General features: G+C 40.6%; 1 protein-coding gene across 2 annotated transcripts; it reads right to left on the bottom strand.

Annotated features, from left to right (window-relative positions):
• Positions 1-12,780: 12,780 nt before the first annotated feature.
• LOC146565792 (UDP-glucuronosyltransferase 2A2-like) lies at positions 12,781-17,311 on the bottom strand. Of its 2 annotated transcripts, XM_085289185.1 has the most exons (4): positions 16,233-17,311; positions 15,741-16,039; positions 14,307-15,020; positions 12,781-13,654 (listed from the first exon to the last, which is right to left on the bottom strand). In XM_085289185.1, exons 2-4 carry the CDS (start codon positions 16,032-16,034, stop codon positions 13,070-13,072), a joined length of 1,593 nt encoding a protein of 530 aa, XP_085145311.1. In that variant the 5' UTR covers positions 16,035-16,039; positions 16,233-17,311; the 3' UTR covers positions 12,781-13,069. The 2 variants fall into 2 exon arrangements, with proteins under 2 accessions (XP_085145311.1, XP_085145310.1); XM_085289184.1 differs by lacking the exon at positions 16,233-17,311 and having other exon boundaries at positions 15,741-16,204.

Consider the following 17,311-nt stretch of genomic DNA (forward strand, 5'->3'; position numbering starts at 1 on the left):
TTCACAAGCCTCTACAATGTTGGATGGAGATCAGGGGCAGTACCCCTGGCTTGGCAGAGCAGGGTGGTGGTTCCCATCTTTAAGAAGGGTGACCGGAGGGTGTGTTCCAACTATAGGGACATCACACTCCTAAGCCTCCCTGGGAAAGTCTATGCCAGGATGCTGGAAAGGAGAGTCTCTCTGTTAATTGAACCTCGGATACAGTAGGAACAATGCGGTTTTCGTCCAGGCCGTGGAACACTGGACCAGCTCTTATCCTCTCAATGATACTTGAAGGTGCATGGGAGTTTGCCCAACCAGTCTACATGTGTTTTGTGGACTTGGAGAAGGCATTTGATCGTGTCCCTCAGAGTGTACTGTGGGAGGTGCTTTGGGAGTACGGGGTGTCTGGCCCATTGCTACGGGCCATTCGCTCATTATACAACCGTTGAAAGAGCTTGGTCCACATAGCCGGCAATTTAATGGATTCGTTCCGTGGGTTCGGTGGATGATGGACTCAGTGAGGGCTGCCCTTTGTCACCGATTCTGTTTGTAATTTTAATGGACAGAATTTCTAGGCGTAGCCAAGTGGCGGAAGGCTTTCAGTTGGGTGGTCTTAGAATCTCATCTCTGCTTTTTGCAGATGATGTGGTTCTGTAGCTTCATCGGGTGATGGCCTCCAGCTCGCACTGGAACGGTTCGCAGCTGACTGTGAAGTGGTGGGAATGAGATTCAGCACCTGGAGAGGTGGTGGAGTGGTGAAGTTTAAGTATCTTGAGGTCTTGTCCACAAGTGATGGGAGAAAGAAGCGGGAGATCAACAGATGGATTGATGATGCGGGAGCTGTACTGGTCCATTGAGGTGAAGAGAGAGCTGAGTGTAAAAGCAAAGTTTATCATTGATTTACCACACAATCTGCATCCTTACCCTCACCTATGGTCATGAGCTGTGGGTAGTGACTGAAAGAACGAGATCCCGGACACAAGCAGTGGAAATGGGCTACCTCAAAACGGTGGCTGGCCTCTCCCTTAGATAGGTTGAGAAGTTCGGGAGGGGACTTCTAAGGGAGGGGCTCAGAGTACAGCCACTGCTCCTCCACATCGAACTACTTGAGGTGGTTCCAGCATGCCTTCTGAGCGTTTCCTGTGTGAGGTGTTTCGGGCATGTCCCATTGGGCGGAGGCCCCAGGGCAGACCTAGGACATCATGGAGAGATTATATCTCTTGGCTGGCTTGAGAACGTCTTGGTGTTTCCCCCATAGCTCCCCATAGCACAAGTCACCATCAAGTGCGGGATCTACCAAGGAGATGCTCTGTCCCCACTGCTGTTCTGCATAGGCCTGAACCCCCTCAGTGAGATCATTAACAAGACTGGCTACGGATACCAACTACGGAATGGAGCAGTTGTCAGCCACCTCCTGTACATGGATGACATCAAGCTGTATGCCAAGAGTGAACGAGACATCGATTCACTGATCCACACTACCAGGCTATACAGCAATGACATTGGAATGTCGTTCGGACTGGAGAAGTGTAGTCGAATGGTAACAAAGAGAGGGAAGGTAGTCAGAACTGAGGGGACTGAACTACCAGAAGGCAACATTGCAGACATAGAGGACAGTTACAAGTACCTGGGGATCCCGCAGGCAAATGGGAACCATGAAGAGGCCGCTAGAAAGGCTGCAACCACCAAGTACCTGCAGAGGGTCAGGCAAGTCCTGAGGAGTCAGCTGAATGGTAAGAACAAGATCCGGGCCATCAACACCTACGCCCTGCCCGTGATCGGGTACCCTGCTGGGGTAATAAGCTGGCCAAAGGAGGAGATAGAAGCCACTGACATAAAGACAAGAAAGCTCCTTACCATGCATGGAGGATTTCACCCCAAGTCCAGCACCCTGGGGCTGTACGCTAAGCGGAAGGAAGGGGGCCGGGGACTGGTGAGTGTCAGCACCACAGTCCAGGATGAGACAACGAACATCCAAGAATACATTGGGAAGATGGCCCCAACTGACCGAGTGCTCAGTGAATACCTCAGGCAGCAGAAACCCAAGAAAGAGGAGGGAGACGAGGAACCATCATGGAAGGACAGGCCCCTGCACGGTATGTACCACCGGCAGATAGAGGAGGTGGCTGATATCCAGAAATCCTACCAGTGGCTGGACAAAGCTGGACTGAAAGACAGCACAGAGGCACTAATCATGGCAGCACAAGAACAAGCTCTGAGCACAAGATCCATAGAGGCTGGGGTCTATCACACCAGGCAAGACCCCAGGTGCAGGCTGTGTAAAGATGCCCCAGAGACAATCCAGCACATAACAGCAGGGTGCAAGATGCTAGCAGGCAAGGCATACATGGAACGCCATAACCAAGTGGCCGGCATAGTGTACAGGAACATCTGTGCCGAGTATAACCTGGAAGTCCCGAGGTCAAAATGGGAGATGCCCCCAAGGGTGGTGGAGAATGACCGAGCTAAGATCCTGTGGGACTTCCAGATACAGACAGACAAAATGGTGGTGGCTAACCAACCGGATATAGTGGTGGTAGACAAACAGAAGAAGACGGCCGTAGTGATCGATGTAGCGGTTCCGAATGACAGCAATATCAGGAAGAAGGAACACGAGAAGCTGGAGAAATACCAAGGGCTCAGAGAAGAGCTCGAGAGGATGTGGAGGGTGAAGGTAACAGTGGTCCCCGTTGTTAAGTCTAATTGTTGAATGTTGCCATTGTGTTTCTTAAATTTGTACAGTCTTAGTTTAAGCAGTAGGATCAAAGCCATTCCTTTGATCCTGACCACCTCTCCAGCCACTCTGTGCTGGGGGAGGTTTTATTGTAGATACATCCTATCTGAAAGATCTGTTTCTTTTGATGTAAGCTTCCTGGGTTTATGACCCTTTGGTCAGCAGGAGGTCTCACACGCACACACACACACACACACACACACACACACACACACACACACACACACACACACACACACACACACACACACACACACACACACTGTATACATTTACATACAGTGCCTTGTCTTTGTAACCAAAGGGGGGTTGCAAGGGGAGGTGCTTTGTAAACTATTGTTTGAAGTTTGTCAATAAAAGGCAGCGAGAGGAGGCCACCATTTTGGGGTTCTTTGTCGTGCTGGACACAGACGAGGCCTCCCTTGTGCAAGTAATGGATCGATCGACTGTCTTGTTTTCTTCATGATGAATAAGTCTCTAGAATTAGCGGGGTTTGTGGAAACACAGACCCAACACCCGTGGTAATCGGAGCGCTAGGTGCGGTGACTCCCAAGCTAGGAGAGTGGCTCCAGCAGATCTAGAGGACCCGAGCTTGAAGGATAAACCGCCCGCAGTGGCATGCTGGGTCTTTTTTTTAATTTTTTAATTTATTTATTTATATATATATATATATATATATACACACACACACACACACACACACATATTGCATTTGTTATAATTCCTTTGTTATGATTCAGTGTAACACATTTAATATTGAAAGTTAGAGGAAGATCAAACTTTGCATACACAAAAGAGCATAATAAATTAACAAAAAACAAAATCAGCCCTGAATAATTGCAAAGTAATAAAACTGATTATTTAATTTAATAATTTAATGAGGCAATGTTTCTCTTAAATCTGGTTCTTATGTTAATTCATCATCCATAATAAATCAGCCCCAAAATGTGTTTTTTTTTTAATTGCTTGATTAGCAAAGATATATCATCGTTATTACTTTTGTGCCACATGCACTGCTCCCTGCATTGATCCCTGTACAATTTTTTTCCATCATGTAGACAAATTCTGGCCAAATTTTTATGTACTGAAACGGCGCTATATCTCCTGGGCTCTGACCCAAAGGATCCGTACACTCTTCCCCATCAATGCCAGACAGCTCTGCTGTTGATGCTCCAACTCTAAATTAAAACCAGCTGACCATAGCTGCAGATCTAAAATTTATGGAACTCAAGGATAGTCTGCAGAGACAAACAGCAAAGTGGCATCCAGGATTCACTTTAAGATTAATGTACTGTGACATCTAGCATTTACAAATGACTCCAAATATGTCACTGCTACTAATCATACTATGTGATTTCTTTCTGCTGTTACATATTACATACAAAGACTACTATGCTACATTAAAGTAAAGTGTTTACAGGTGGTATCTTTAACAAATGAGGAGTCAAACCAGAACTTGAAAAATTTAAATTAAGAAAACATCAAAAGGAAATGTCTTCACTTTTATGGCATAAACATCATAGATTGGTAGTAGAGGAGATATGAAATGTCATAACATTGGATATGTATAAGGTTGCCATATTATATGTGAATAGCAAATAAGTATAAAATGCATACAGTACATCTGTACTGTACACTGTGCAAACAGATCATCAGGAATATCTTTGATTGTGAAAATTTATCATGGTGCAAATAAATATAGAAGAGTAAAAACTGAGTCTTCCAAAGCATCTAAAAGATCCATGTTTTTCGTGTACCCAAGAATATCAGGCCAAAAATGAAATACCCAGCCCCAACTGTAATTCAAACAAAAAATGAATTTAAACTATAATCATTTAAAGAAAACAACACTGAGTAGAGAAACATTTCCAGTCATAAACACTGCAGGTGCTGCAGCATTAAACCACATGATCCAGCAGATTTTGGAGAATGGATGCTGTGGTCTGTCTGGGAGAATTCCACATCACTGAAGGATGGCTATGACTGCCAAGACTCAACAGACAGTAACATGTGCAAGCTTCAAACTTAAGTAAAGCAGAATTTCCTGTGCAGAATCACTGGAGCCATTTGTGCTCCTGGCCAGTAGTTCCTCCATAGAGGGTGAAATTAATGTGATTGGTGTGACTGTGGAGAGGATGATGTCAGGCCTTGGAGATGCCCTTTGAGAGCACAAGCCAAAGAGGCTCTCTCTGTGTGTGAGCTGAGTGACAAGACAGGGAACGGAAACTTGAAACTCTCATGGACGTGTTTGTTGTTGTTTTTTATTTTTGAGAGAAAGAGATAGTTAAATATATATATTTAGATGGATATTGATATAGATATATTGAAAACTTCCTTATAATTTGGCAATTTTCTCATTTAAATCTACCTTTACTGTGTAGAATGAAAGTTTATTTGATCTTACATCTAAGCCTTGACTAGCCTCTAACACAGAACATGCACAGTGAGCTCATCCATTACCAGCCATGCTCACAAGAACAATTTTCCAAGGAATCACAAGGGAGTTGGGCAGGAAAAGTGCAACAGATTGTGTAAGTATTATGAGGACACAGAGGAAGGAAGGAAGGAAGGAAGGTTGGGTGCTGGCTATCTCAGTTGCTGATAGCAGTGGCAATACAGAGACATGCACAGCACCTGTTTTATGTACGCATGTGAGCCGTTCCCACATGCACACATAAAACATAAAACACACGCATTTGTAAAAGTGTTATTCATTATGTCTGGAATAACTGACGTGTTCCTTTTACCAAAATTATGTGGAAAACCACCATGGACTGTATAAAATGTAAATATTGAGGTAATAGACATTACCCATGGATTTTGGATGTTTTGAAATCATTCATTATTAGCATTTCCCATAAGTGGGCAAATTTGGATTAGAGGTTGAAGGCTGATTTATGTCATCACTTCAAAAATAGTTTCCTTAGCATAAACAAGAGTACTCAGAGAGTGCAACTCCCCCCTAAGGGCAAGGGCTATACTGAAACTGTGATGTTTTAGAATGTTGTTATGACAACATGCTGACGTCAGCCTGCTTTTATAACAATTTCCGGATGCCAAACCTATAACCTATGACCTTGAAGCATTACATAATAATTTTTTATCTTTACACATACAAGTGGAGGAGAATTCCCTGAAATCATTGGCTTTTATAAGCCGTTACAACATCAGATTTTAAGATATATTCATGCAGCATGCAATTTTGCAAAGCTTTGTGCTGTAATTGTAACACTGTCGGGCTTCGTATTGAAAAAAATTACACTTGTGTGTACAGCTTTCTCTGTCCCCTTTCATGAGATATATTACTCTATATGGTTTCTAGAAGTTTTTTTCAAGGTCAACTTTAACCTTGGCAGCTAACAATGAGGATCAAGGAAAAATGCGAACCGACTTTGACCCGATGTTCACCTAAATTAAATCAACTCAAGTTGTTATTGGTATCTACTGTTGCATAAAATTAGAACATCGTATCTTGAAAATTGTAGACACTGTATTTGCAGAAGAACAATACGGGTGCAATGCATAGACATAATGCTAAGCAACAGACTTTCATTCACTACAACAGCAAACGGCAAAAACGCGATGGAGTGATTCACTCCAGTGACTCCAGTCTACAGTCGTGAGGGCTAGGAGGCATTAATCAGCTACAGGCCCTCTGTTGGGACACCTTTCAATCAAAGCTGCCATATTCCTAACTCCAGTATCCAGATGGATGAGTTATAAAAAGAAATAAAATCCAAATAAGGGGGGCCACAATTTTTTTTGGCATTTCATGTTGGCCTGGTTTTTCAGGAACTGTTCCAGTGCGAGCTGGAGGTTTTTCAGATCCAGAGGTTTCTTAAAAGGGAGGCCTCACAATTTCTACCTGTATATGTTGCTGGAGAAATTGAAACTAGATTAGCATTTTTTTCACATTTTCATTTTATTAGAATGGTATTAACTTTATTTGCCATTGTTGCACACTGTGTAATCTGCAACTGTTTTATTTAGTTGTATTTATTGGTTTAGCCTGTATCACCATCCATCCATTTTCTTCCACTTATCCAATTCAGGGTTGGCCGAAGCCTGCCCCCACCTGTAATAGGACAAGAGGTGGGATACAAACCTGAGTCACATTCACACCTAAAGAATCACCCACTAACATGCATGTCTTTATACTTTGAGAGGAAGCCAGTGCACCCTGAGAGACCCGAAACTGGGGTAGGTCTAGCATGGAAACTGCACACAGAAGGGTGCCAGGTAGGCAGCAGGTTTGAACCCAGGACCTTCTTACTGTGAGACATAATATACCACCCTGCCTGTATCCCCATGTCATTAAAATACTGAAGAAACAATTGCATAAATTCCTTGTCTTTACTTCTTGATTACACAGTAGGTTAGGGGGCTCCGTTTTTCTGTATTTCTATTTGGCTAGTGAGCAAATGTAACTTGACACAGGCCTTAATTTGTGTTTTGTTTTTCATTTGATCAGAAAAAGTGGAAATCCCCTCTATCCCTTTATATGACAGTTTCATTGGGTAGATCTGCGATTATTTCTTTCTTTTCTCTCATACCTCAGCTGACTTTGAGTTACGTCAATTACTCGTTGATGTAACTCACTGAAATAATCAGTTGTGATACAACCTTCTCTATTTGGCTAATATGTTACAACTCTCAGAAAGCTGTGGTCATAATTGCTGATTATTTCAAGGCATCTGTTTTTGAACTGTTTAGGTAACAGTAATGGTTTTAATTAGCGCTGTCAGCGTTAATCTCGTTAAACGAAATAACGAGACGAGAGATTAACGCTGACAGCACTAGTTTTAATACACACTATTTTCTAAAATTATGGATTTTTTCCATCATCATCTTTTTAGGGGGTTTTCTGCACTGGTATTGATTTTAAATAAGAGGATAATGTAAGTTGAATTGATAAATAAAAAGAATAACAAACAGTGCATACCAGCTCTCCAGGTCTTTCATAAAAATTGTGTCACGGGTTGCCGGGGCAAGCGTGTGAATTAGTTAGGACCCAGGAAGCGGCAGCTCTGGTGCAAGTGAGTTTATTAAACAGCGGTGGATACAACAGGGATGACGCGGGTGAAACATGAAACTAAGAAAACCTAAACTGGAAAACTAACAGAACTAAACAGAAACCAAGATGCAGGGAGGTACGGGGAAATACACAGAAAGACGGACGGAGAGACGCAGACAAACCAGCAACGAGGACGAGGTAACACACACTATGGCTGTGTCCCAATTCAGGGTCTGCACGCATTAAGGACGCATTTTAAGTGCGATTACGTCACCGCCACGCGACGATGGCTGTCCCGATTCGAAGTGTACTTCAACTGCATACTCCAACTGCGCCGTCGAGTTCCCCAAATATCAAGCGTGGTCCGGTGCACGCTTCGTGGTCCCATATATCCCACAATTCATAGCGCGGTGGTGGGTGTGGATCATTTTGCCGCAAAATACGGCAGAAGGGACCGGCCGAAGAGTGAACTGTCAAAAGTAAGTACTGAATATGATGTCACTTATTTATGTGCGAATGTTTAATAACGAAGAACATTAAAACGTTACTGTTGGCCACATGTCGGCAAAGTTGTGTGACATTAGTGACGTTTGTACTTGCAGCGTTAACTTGGGTTTAAAGCCTCTACTTCAAAATATATATATAGTCGACCTTAATCTTACAGAGAATGTGATGATTTTGTGGATAATTAAAGTCAGTCATATATCCACAAACACAACAAGCTGAAAGTCAGTGATGCTGCTCGGTTTGCAGTCCTGAATATCACGGCACAAGCAGGATCCACTGCACTGTTAATGTTAGCTATGTTATATTGCTGCCTCTGTTCGGTGGTGTTGAGCCAAACGGACTTTAACGTGTGTTTGAACGAGCTGACGGGTCACTCGTTAAGCTGAAAGAAAGATGCTTTAATCACAGGAGTCACCCATGTGTCCACTGTACCATCTGGGAATTCTTCTTGTTTAGCACTCGTAATAACACACACACACTAAATCCTCCTTCTTTTGTGCTGTTTTGTAGCAGTGTGTGCACCTGAGACTGTCACCTGTCTGTCTGTCCTGCACTCTCTCTCTCTTTTTCTTTCTCTCTGATTGTGTAATAAAAGTATGAACATGTATTTATAAGTTACACTTGTGTTTGAATCCTGCAGCTTATCACACATTTGATTTCCATGTGTGACAACTGCAAGTGTGTCTGTCCAGAGTGAGGACAGACTGAGGGACCCACTGCTGCACATCATCTGTGAGGCTTTGCACCCCTGATGATCCACAAGGACAAACTCAGCAGTGTGTGAGGAAGAGGAGGAGGAAGAGCCAGCAGCAGCTGACAGATGGAGAGAATAGACAGACTGTTCCCTGTTTGTAAAGGACTGCTAGAAAAGTTTAAAATAACTAATTGTCTGTCCTGAATCAGTCTTATTAGGTTATGTTCAAATCATTTTATCATTCCAGTGTTTGCAGTGTGGGAGAAAGTACTCAGGGCCTTCAAGTTACACACTATGAAAGGCAGCAACAAGTTTAATGTTCAGAAACCTAAAGTCTGTATCAGCAGCAGAATGGAGCTAAAAATAAATGTTTGTTCCACTTCTATGAAGCTTTGAGTATTTTGGATTAGTAGCACTGCTGTGTTTGTTGCATCATATTGCTGTAATTGTTTATATGTTTTATATATTCTGAGCTAAGGTGATCTATAGTGTTACATCATATTCTATAAGGATGTTATGTGTTTGTAGACTTTCTGCCCAGTTTGACCCATTTAGCAGAAGTCAGCCTGTTTAAGGCTCTGATATCTATTCTGTATGACTTAAAGCAGTTATGACATGGTCTGATTTTCTCACCCAATAAAGGAATATTTCATATATCAGTCTACTCTTCATTCTATCAGACAGTTATCACAGCTCGCACTTTTTTTTTTTTTTTTTTTTTTTTTTTTAAACACACATATATGTAAGCATTGAGCCAAATGTAATAATGCCAACATACTGAAGGAACAACATTTGTCTCTTATATATAATACATATATAATACACACTGTCAAAGATACTTGAGTGTCTTTGAGTGAAGATTTAAGGTGATAGGACATAAATAGCTGCAACTTGAATCTTTACTGAAGCTCAGTATTTGACACAGAGTTCACTCACATGTGCTGTACCAGTGTACCTGCACATGTAATGTGACAATAGAAGTGATTTGAGTTCAAACTCATTGCTGTAATAACTAATAATGATTAATATAATAACTATAATATTGGCCATATCATATTTACACTGACTCTAGTCTCATGAACAACATTAACTATTTGTTATTTACTAGCTAATCTTAAATGACTGTTCAGTACAGAAATGAAGCCCAATAATCATGTTTTACAGTCCTGTGGTCTCAGCCTCAGATACTTATTAAATCACACAAAGCTCATGTAGAAACAAACAAACGAACAAAATATGTTCTCCTTCATTTCTGTCAACCACACGTTTCCAGCTATCATGGTTGCTAGGCAACCTGGGCAGCGCGACGGAGGCTAGACTGTCCCATTTCACAAGCCTCACACTTCCGGCCTCAGCGGTCTTTGAGTACGCGGCCCTTGAAGACCGTTGAGGCTGCGTACTTTAAGGCTGCAGACCCTAAATTGGGATACAGCCCCTGAAATACACACCAGGAATCAAGGGATGGGAAACAGGAGGGGAACACACTTGGAAGACATCACAGCTGACGAGGCAGGGGCAACGTAAACAGAACACACTGACATAAGACAGACCTTCAACGTAAAACAGGAAACACAGACTCAGAGACGCGGACTAAACACAGAGACCTACTACACTAAGGGGATACACAAGCAGGGAAACACCAAACAGAGGGAACACAACAATCATAATACAAAAACTATCAAAAGTAAAAGTACACAACCAAAAACACTGGGTCACCGACCCAGGACCATGACAAATTGGCTTTTACGGCATCCTGGCAGAATGAGTTACATGTGTTCTTGGTTTGTAATCAACTTGCCAGTTCTCACAATTTGATGTAATACAGGAGTCCTAAAGGAAACAATAAACTGTCTTTGATACTTAGACAAGTTACACAGAGGTGTTACATTACTTGCATTCATATCAAGTAGCTTTAATTATTTCATATTTGCAGGACTCTCAGGGCATCGTGTTCAGATCTTTTAATTGTTCCCAGAATAACATCCCAGTGTGCTGAAAGTGCTTTCAGTTATTGTGATCCTGTACTTTGGAACAACCTGCCTGCAGACATGAGATCAATTACATATGTTTTAATGCCATCTTCCTCCATGTAGAGTAAATGAGATTTGTGTTATATAAATAAAATTGTCATTGTTATTATCATTACTAAAGACATTGCCAGTGTAACGCGGTTAAAGGACCAGGGCGCCTGACTGCAGCTTCATAGACAATGAGCTATCAAAATTCATTTCGACTATGGAGCCTGAGTGTGTGAATAAAACACAGGAAGCCAAAGTAGAGCTCAAAATATATATATTATGTTTGTTATGAGAGATGTATAGACGGATGTACAAAATAATAACCAAAATATGCATATATATCACAAACAAAAATAATGTTGACAATACAAAACAGCTTATTAGGTTCCAAAAGGAGGTGGGATGAGGTGTAGTCCAGTATGAGATTTAGTTCAGTTCCATGGACCTGTGATAGGTCATGTGTCAACAGTTTAATTCAGTCCATAGGTTTACGATTCCTACCGCAACGTAGCGGTGGTAGGGTGGCTCGCCATCTCGTGCTGATCAGGGCTGATCGCGGGAGAAAAAAAAAAAAAAAAAAAAAAAAAAACCTGACCTAAACAAGGTCAAAAACATAAATTATCATTCACCGAAGAAAATGAAACAGCATTCTACTGCTGTGACAATATAAATACATAAATAACAAAGACAAGTAACTAATGCCATGTTTCATACAGCAATCAATAAACCATCATCTCTTATAATGAATTTCATTCAAAATACTATTATGGAAAAACATTCTCATGGGTCCCATCAAAGTATATCAGCAATAAAGCTAATAAACATTATCCAAAGTTAATTAAATATATTTACAAAACTCATTTAACCACATTTAACCACTAATTTCTAATTTGTGTTGTACAGTTATTTCATTTTCAACTTTAATTTATATATTTTATCTTATTCTTTCCCAGTTAAATTTACCCTTCCATTCTAATTTGTGTTGTACAGTTATTTCATTTTTAACCTTAATTTATATTTTATTCCTTCCTAGTTAAATATACCCTTTTTAATTTTTCATATTTATTTCCAATCTTATTCATAGCCTTTTCCTTTTTTGTTTTCTTTAGGTCACGAGCAGTTGTCCAAGCATATCGTACTGTGCATGACTGTGTACGTGACAAATAAAATTTGAATTTGAGGTGTTGCGCAACAGATTCAATAATCTCAATGGAATTTAACTCAATGCAAAATCTTAAAGGCCGTTTTGGCATTTCATCAGAAAAGTAACAAAAAACATCCAAAGCAGACAAAACTGCAAAAATCAAATCACTCGCTCAACTCTAGATACGTTAAGTCAACATTCGGCCATAATGGAATAAACAAAAACCACAATATTCAATAAATAAAACTAGTAATTGCACTTACTGTCGCTAGCCTAGCATTAGCTTACCGGCGTTTTAGCATGTGCGATGGCGGCTCCGCATTTTCATTAATTGTGACAAAACAAAACAAACAAATAACTCACCGTTGAGTCGATTGTGAGGTGGTGTAAAGATGAATGAATCGGCCGGGTTATTGTACGCTGCCAACTGGTATGTAGTGTAAAATTTGTCGATATCGGACAAGTACGCCAACCACAGGGACAACAGCAGCCAGAGGAGCAGGAAACACGCAGTTGCTTGACCCGGAACTTATGCAGGTTCATTCCCGCCACAATAAAGGGATTGGCGGAAGTGGGGTCAGAAGTTTAGCAGTCTTGGGATCAGACTGCTAAAGTTACCAGACATTATTTTTAGTAAAAACACTAAAACTATTTTTTAAATGTTAAATTTTTTTTATTTATAGAGCACTTTATGAGAAAAGAACAAAATAAAATGTGATTTGGTCATTGTCTAACAGTCAGAGACTGATATTTTGGCATTAAAAATCACAGGATCTTGATTTTTAATGTATCATTAAATCTATATTTAATCACCAAATGTATATTTGACAATTCACTTAGTAAAAAACAACTGTCAAGTCATTTGTACCATATAAAAATTTGAGATAAGAATGGCTATATATATGTTTTTCTATAAAAACAGTGCTTTACATAACTCACTTTAGACTACAGTATTTCTAAACAAATATGGCCTTAATTAGCTTTGTTTAGCTTTTGCTTTTCTTCTTCTTCGGCAGCACAGAAATCTAACAAGAGCCACAATAGAATAGAGCAGAGCAGTGACCACAGACAGCAATATGAACAGTACATCTAAACAGTAGTAAGAGTACCAGGGCATCTTATAAGCCTCTGTACGCAGGTGACGAGCCCCTTTGTGGCGCATCACATATTCTACCCAGAAGACTGCCTTCTCCATGGGTGTTATTGGCTGATCTCTGTGCAAACGCGACATTCGTTGCATGTTCTGCCTGTAGCTCTCTTGATGGAGCAGTGTTTGAAGGATTTGCTCAAAACTGTGGCCATTAACATCAGACAGGTGGATGATCTTTCCAGCTCCTCTCTCCTGCAGTCGCAGAAGGTTGTCATACTGGTCGAAGAACAAGGGTATGCCAAGCACGGGGACCCCATAGTAAATGGCCTCCTGGACACCATTAGTTCCTCCATGAGCTACAAAGACTTTGGTCTGTGGATGACCCAGAAGATCTTTCTGTGGCATCCAGTCGACCATTAAAGTGTTGTTTCCCAGTGTAGAGGGACGGTTTCCTTTGTGCCTCCATATCACCTGGTTAGAAAACAAAAAAATAAAGACCATTAGTATGTAAGTACCCCTGAAACAGACAGTAATGATAAAAGCTTTTGTTTCTGGAAAGAACTTACTGACTTGTGAGTAGTCTTTGTGTGGTTTTCCTGTTTTATTTTTAAAGTATTGCTTTACATGTCATTTCCACTCCTTTGTTTGTCTGCCCTCTCTTCACAGTTCACCTGCTGGACTTGTCCTTAGTTGTTTTTTTAGACTTTGTGCTTATTTGGATTTACCCTTAAATGAACTCTCCTACTTACTTCATATACTCTTCAACTGCCATGTTTTTTCAGTTGTTCCTCCCTTTTTGTTATTAAAAATGTTTAAGTTCAACAAACCTTTGGTTCTTTCTCCCTACCTCTCAGTCTAAAGACTTTCTGTCTATCTTAAATTATAAAGATTTACACTACCTCTGGGTCAGACAGAAAGACAGCTGAAATTATATTGTTATATGATTATAATTGTTTCATTATTCTGCTTCAGTTAGGCAGTTATTTGTAACGCTATTAAGTACCTACAACTTTCAGATTATAAATTGTATTTACAATAATTTAGCTGATTGAAAATTAATGCAACACCTATAATGAACGTAACGTATCAGCTTTAAAATTGTAAATTATAGGGGCTCTCTCACCTTCTGAGGCATCTTGGCAAACACGCTGGCGATTTCATCTGCAATCTCTTTGGGCAAAGCATCAACTAAGGTTCCCAGAGTCATGATGATCACTCCATGCTGCCCAGCACTCTGAACAAACTCCTCCAGCTCTGCTGGCAGAGGCTGAGCTGGTTTGCACTGAAATCCTCCTATATAGACAACATTTGGCATAGTGGGGCGAGGGAACTCGAACACAAAATCTGACCTGAACAGCCAAATGTCTGCTTCCTGAAGAAGTGAGATGATGTCACATCCACCCTCAATATACTTATCACACATCTCATCATAGACTGGGCCCACCAAGAATTTCTGCTGGAACAGCGTAATGCCATGGAATAATATGTTTTTGATCCTCTGGATGAAATTCATTTTGTCTGTTAAGCCGGATCCTGGCACCGGGATGTAAGAGAGGGGTGAGGGAGCTAACACAAAGTGGCCTTCTCCACTGGTGATCCAGCGTACGTTGAGCACTAAGGGAAGCTTGAGATATTTGGCTAGAATGACCCCTGGGGCCATAGCTGGATCAGTTAGAACCAGATCATACTGGGAATCTCTTAATCTTTTGACCATAGTTTGATTATTCAAAATATGTTTGGCCATCTCAGATATCAGCACGTGAGCCTTATGAATCATAGAAAGGAAATCCTTGGTGAGTTTGAGGAAAGTCAGCAGTGAAGTCCCTTCTCTCTGTGCCTAAAAATAGTTAGAAAAAAACGTGTTATTCATAAATAAATGCATCCATCCATTTTCTGACACTTATTCAGGTCTGGGGCAGCGGTCTAAACAGAAATCCACTGACATCCCTCTCCCCAACCACCTTATCCAGCAGCAAAGAGATACAGGGTCCAGTCAAATGGTCATTTTCCATTATGGAGGTTCCTAAGTGAAGTCACACAAAGTATCTGCAGGGCAGCCATAGTAAGGGAGGGTGCTTCAGCACTTTTATTTATTATCTCCTTTACCATAAAACTCACTGAATTGAGGTAATATTGTTCCTCAGTTCTGATATTTATCACTCACCATTCATAAAACTATAAACACAACTGTGGTGCAGATCATGTAGATGTTTATTTACAGTGCGTTTTGCATATTATGCTATTCACACAAAGAATTTTCCACTCCTTCCTTCCCTCACTTGTGAACAAGATCCCAACATACTTTAACTTCTCCTCTTAGGCCAGCAACTTGTTCATGGAGTTAGCACATGCAACATTCCCTAACCTGAAGGTGCAGCGAAGCAACCCTCTCACCCACTGGGGAAAACTAGAAAGTGGAGGCACTGAGCAGGAAATACAAATCTTGGTGGGAATTCAAAGCTCTTGGGATCAGACTGCTAAAGCTTCCACCTTTGACCGCTGCCCGACTCACAATGCATCACACCGAAATAAATACATTAAATCCATAGTCACATACCCTCATATGCTCTTGAAGGTACACCTCGAAGAAGTTGTCTACATCTTCACCCAAATCAATTGTAATGGATGTGTAAATATCAGACTTCTCAGGGATAAATAAGGTGTTTGCGGCCCTGATCACAGTGAGGCTGTGACCCCTGGCATGAAGTTCTTCTAGAACGATCTTCATATTGATCCAGTGGCTGCCATCTACAGGGAAAACTAGGACGTTTCCTCCATTGCAATGTTGAGTTAATGAAATGAGGCAAACAGTGAGTATAACAAACAACCCCCACCCACGATGTGAAGCCATGGTTCCTATAATGTCAGAAGGAGACAGGGTCATATCAGTCAATGTACCACGTATAAGATATATATGACAAGTAAAGGTTAAAAAGTTTGACTAAATATATATACAGTACAATTCAAGATTATTTTATACATTTGTAAACAGTAGAAACTTTCAACAACTGTCAACAGGAGAAGGAAGATGTGTCTGAAATGAACTTACCCACAGTAAAAAGAGGCAACAGTAGTCCTGCTTGCCCAGGGACTTGCCCAGGGACTACCAATGCATCATTCCTTACATATGGGTTCAAACTCCAATGTTATACAAGAGCAGTTCTTTCTCTGGTAAATTAGTTACCTGTGACACGTGACAAGTCACTTTTTTTAAATTTAATTTAGTGATATCAGAGAACTGATACTGTTTCACTGTGAGCACCTTTGTGACTGTTGCTGTTACATAAGTACAATGCTTATAGCAGACTAACGTGTCAAAAAAGACAAACTGACAAACTGATAATAAATACATAAGCTATCATGCTCTTATGGAATGTATTTAGTTTCCTCAGGGATTTGACCTAGAGGTTATTTGACCATATTTGAACATTAAATCTAGTTGAAAGGCCTGACATTCCTCTTACGATCCACTTAGGATCAGTCAAAGAAAGAATTTAGAACCTTTACTAAAACCTTGATGTTTCAAGCTACACTACTTTAAAAAGTATAATTAGGTATTGTCCAGTGGCGTAAATGACACAAGTAAAAGTACTTAATACATAAAAATGAGTTGTGTAACCATCAAGAATATTATTAGATTTTAATATGTATTTTATGTACACTGTATTTTCTTATTTTTATACGAATTAAGGCTTCTAAAAAAAGAAAGAGCAAATACCAAGAAGTAAAGGGGAAACAATCAAAGTTGCCTCCTATTGATCATTTGTCACAAGACCTTTTAAATATGTTAATATTTATAAGAAAATACATGCCCAGTAATCACTCTGAAGGACTATTTTATGTGTCTTACATGACTGTCCACGGAGCTGTGCCTGTAGATTGCAGTAAAGTTAGTAAACTTTGAAATCGTAGGGCGTCAGCTACAGGTCCTTAATGGCTGCTCATTACATCCAAAAAAGCAGGGGAAGCGCTTTAAAATTATACTTCATAATAGCTGCACCGATCATGGCTTTGTGTAAGCTAATCATTAGTGCCTCTACGATTTGCAGATAGATTTTCAAGACAGAGTGCAAACTTGTGAGTTAATTTTCATAATACCGTTTCACTTGGTGAACCCACTCTTGCTGC

The sequence above is a fragment of the Mchenga conophoros genome, linkage group LG10, assembly GCF_057382185.1.
Source record: "Mchenga conophoros isolate Kocher_MC1m ecotype Shallow Benthic linkage group LG10, M_conophoros_male_GT1.1, whole genome shotgun sequence".
Taxonomy (NCBI): Eukaryota; Metazoa; Chordata; class Actinopteri; order Cichliformes; family Cichlidae; genus Mchenga; species Mchenga conophoros.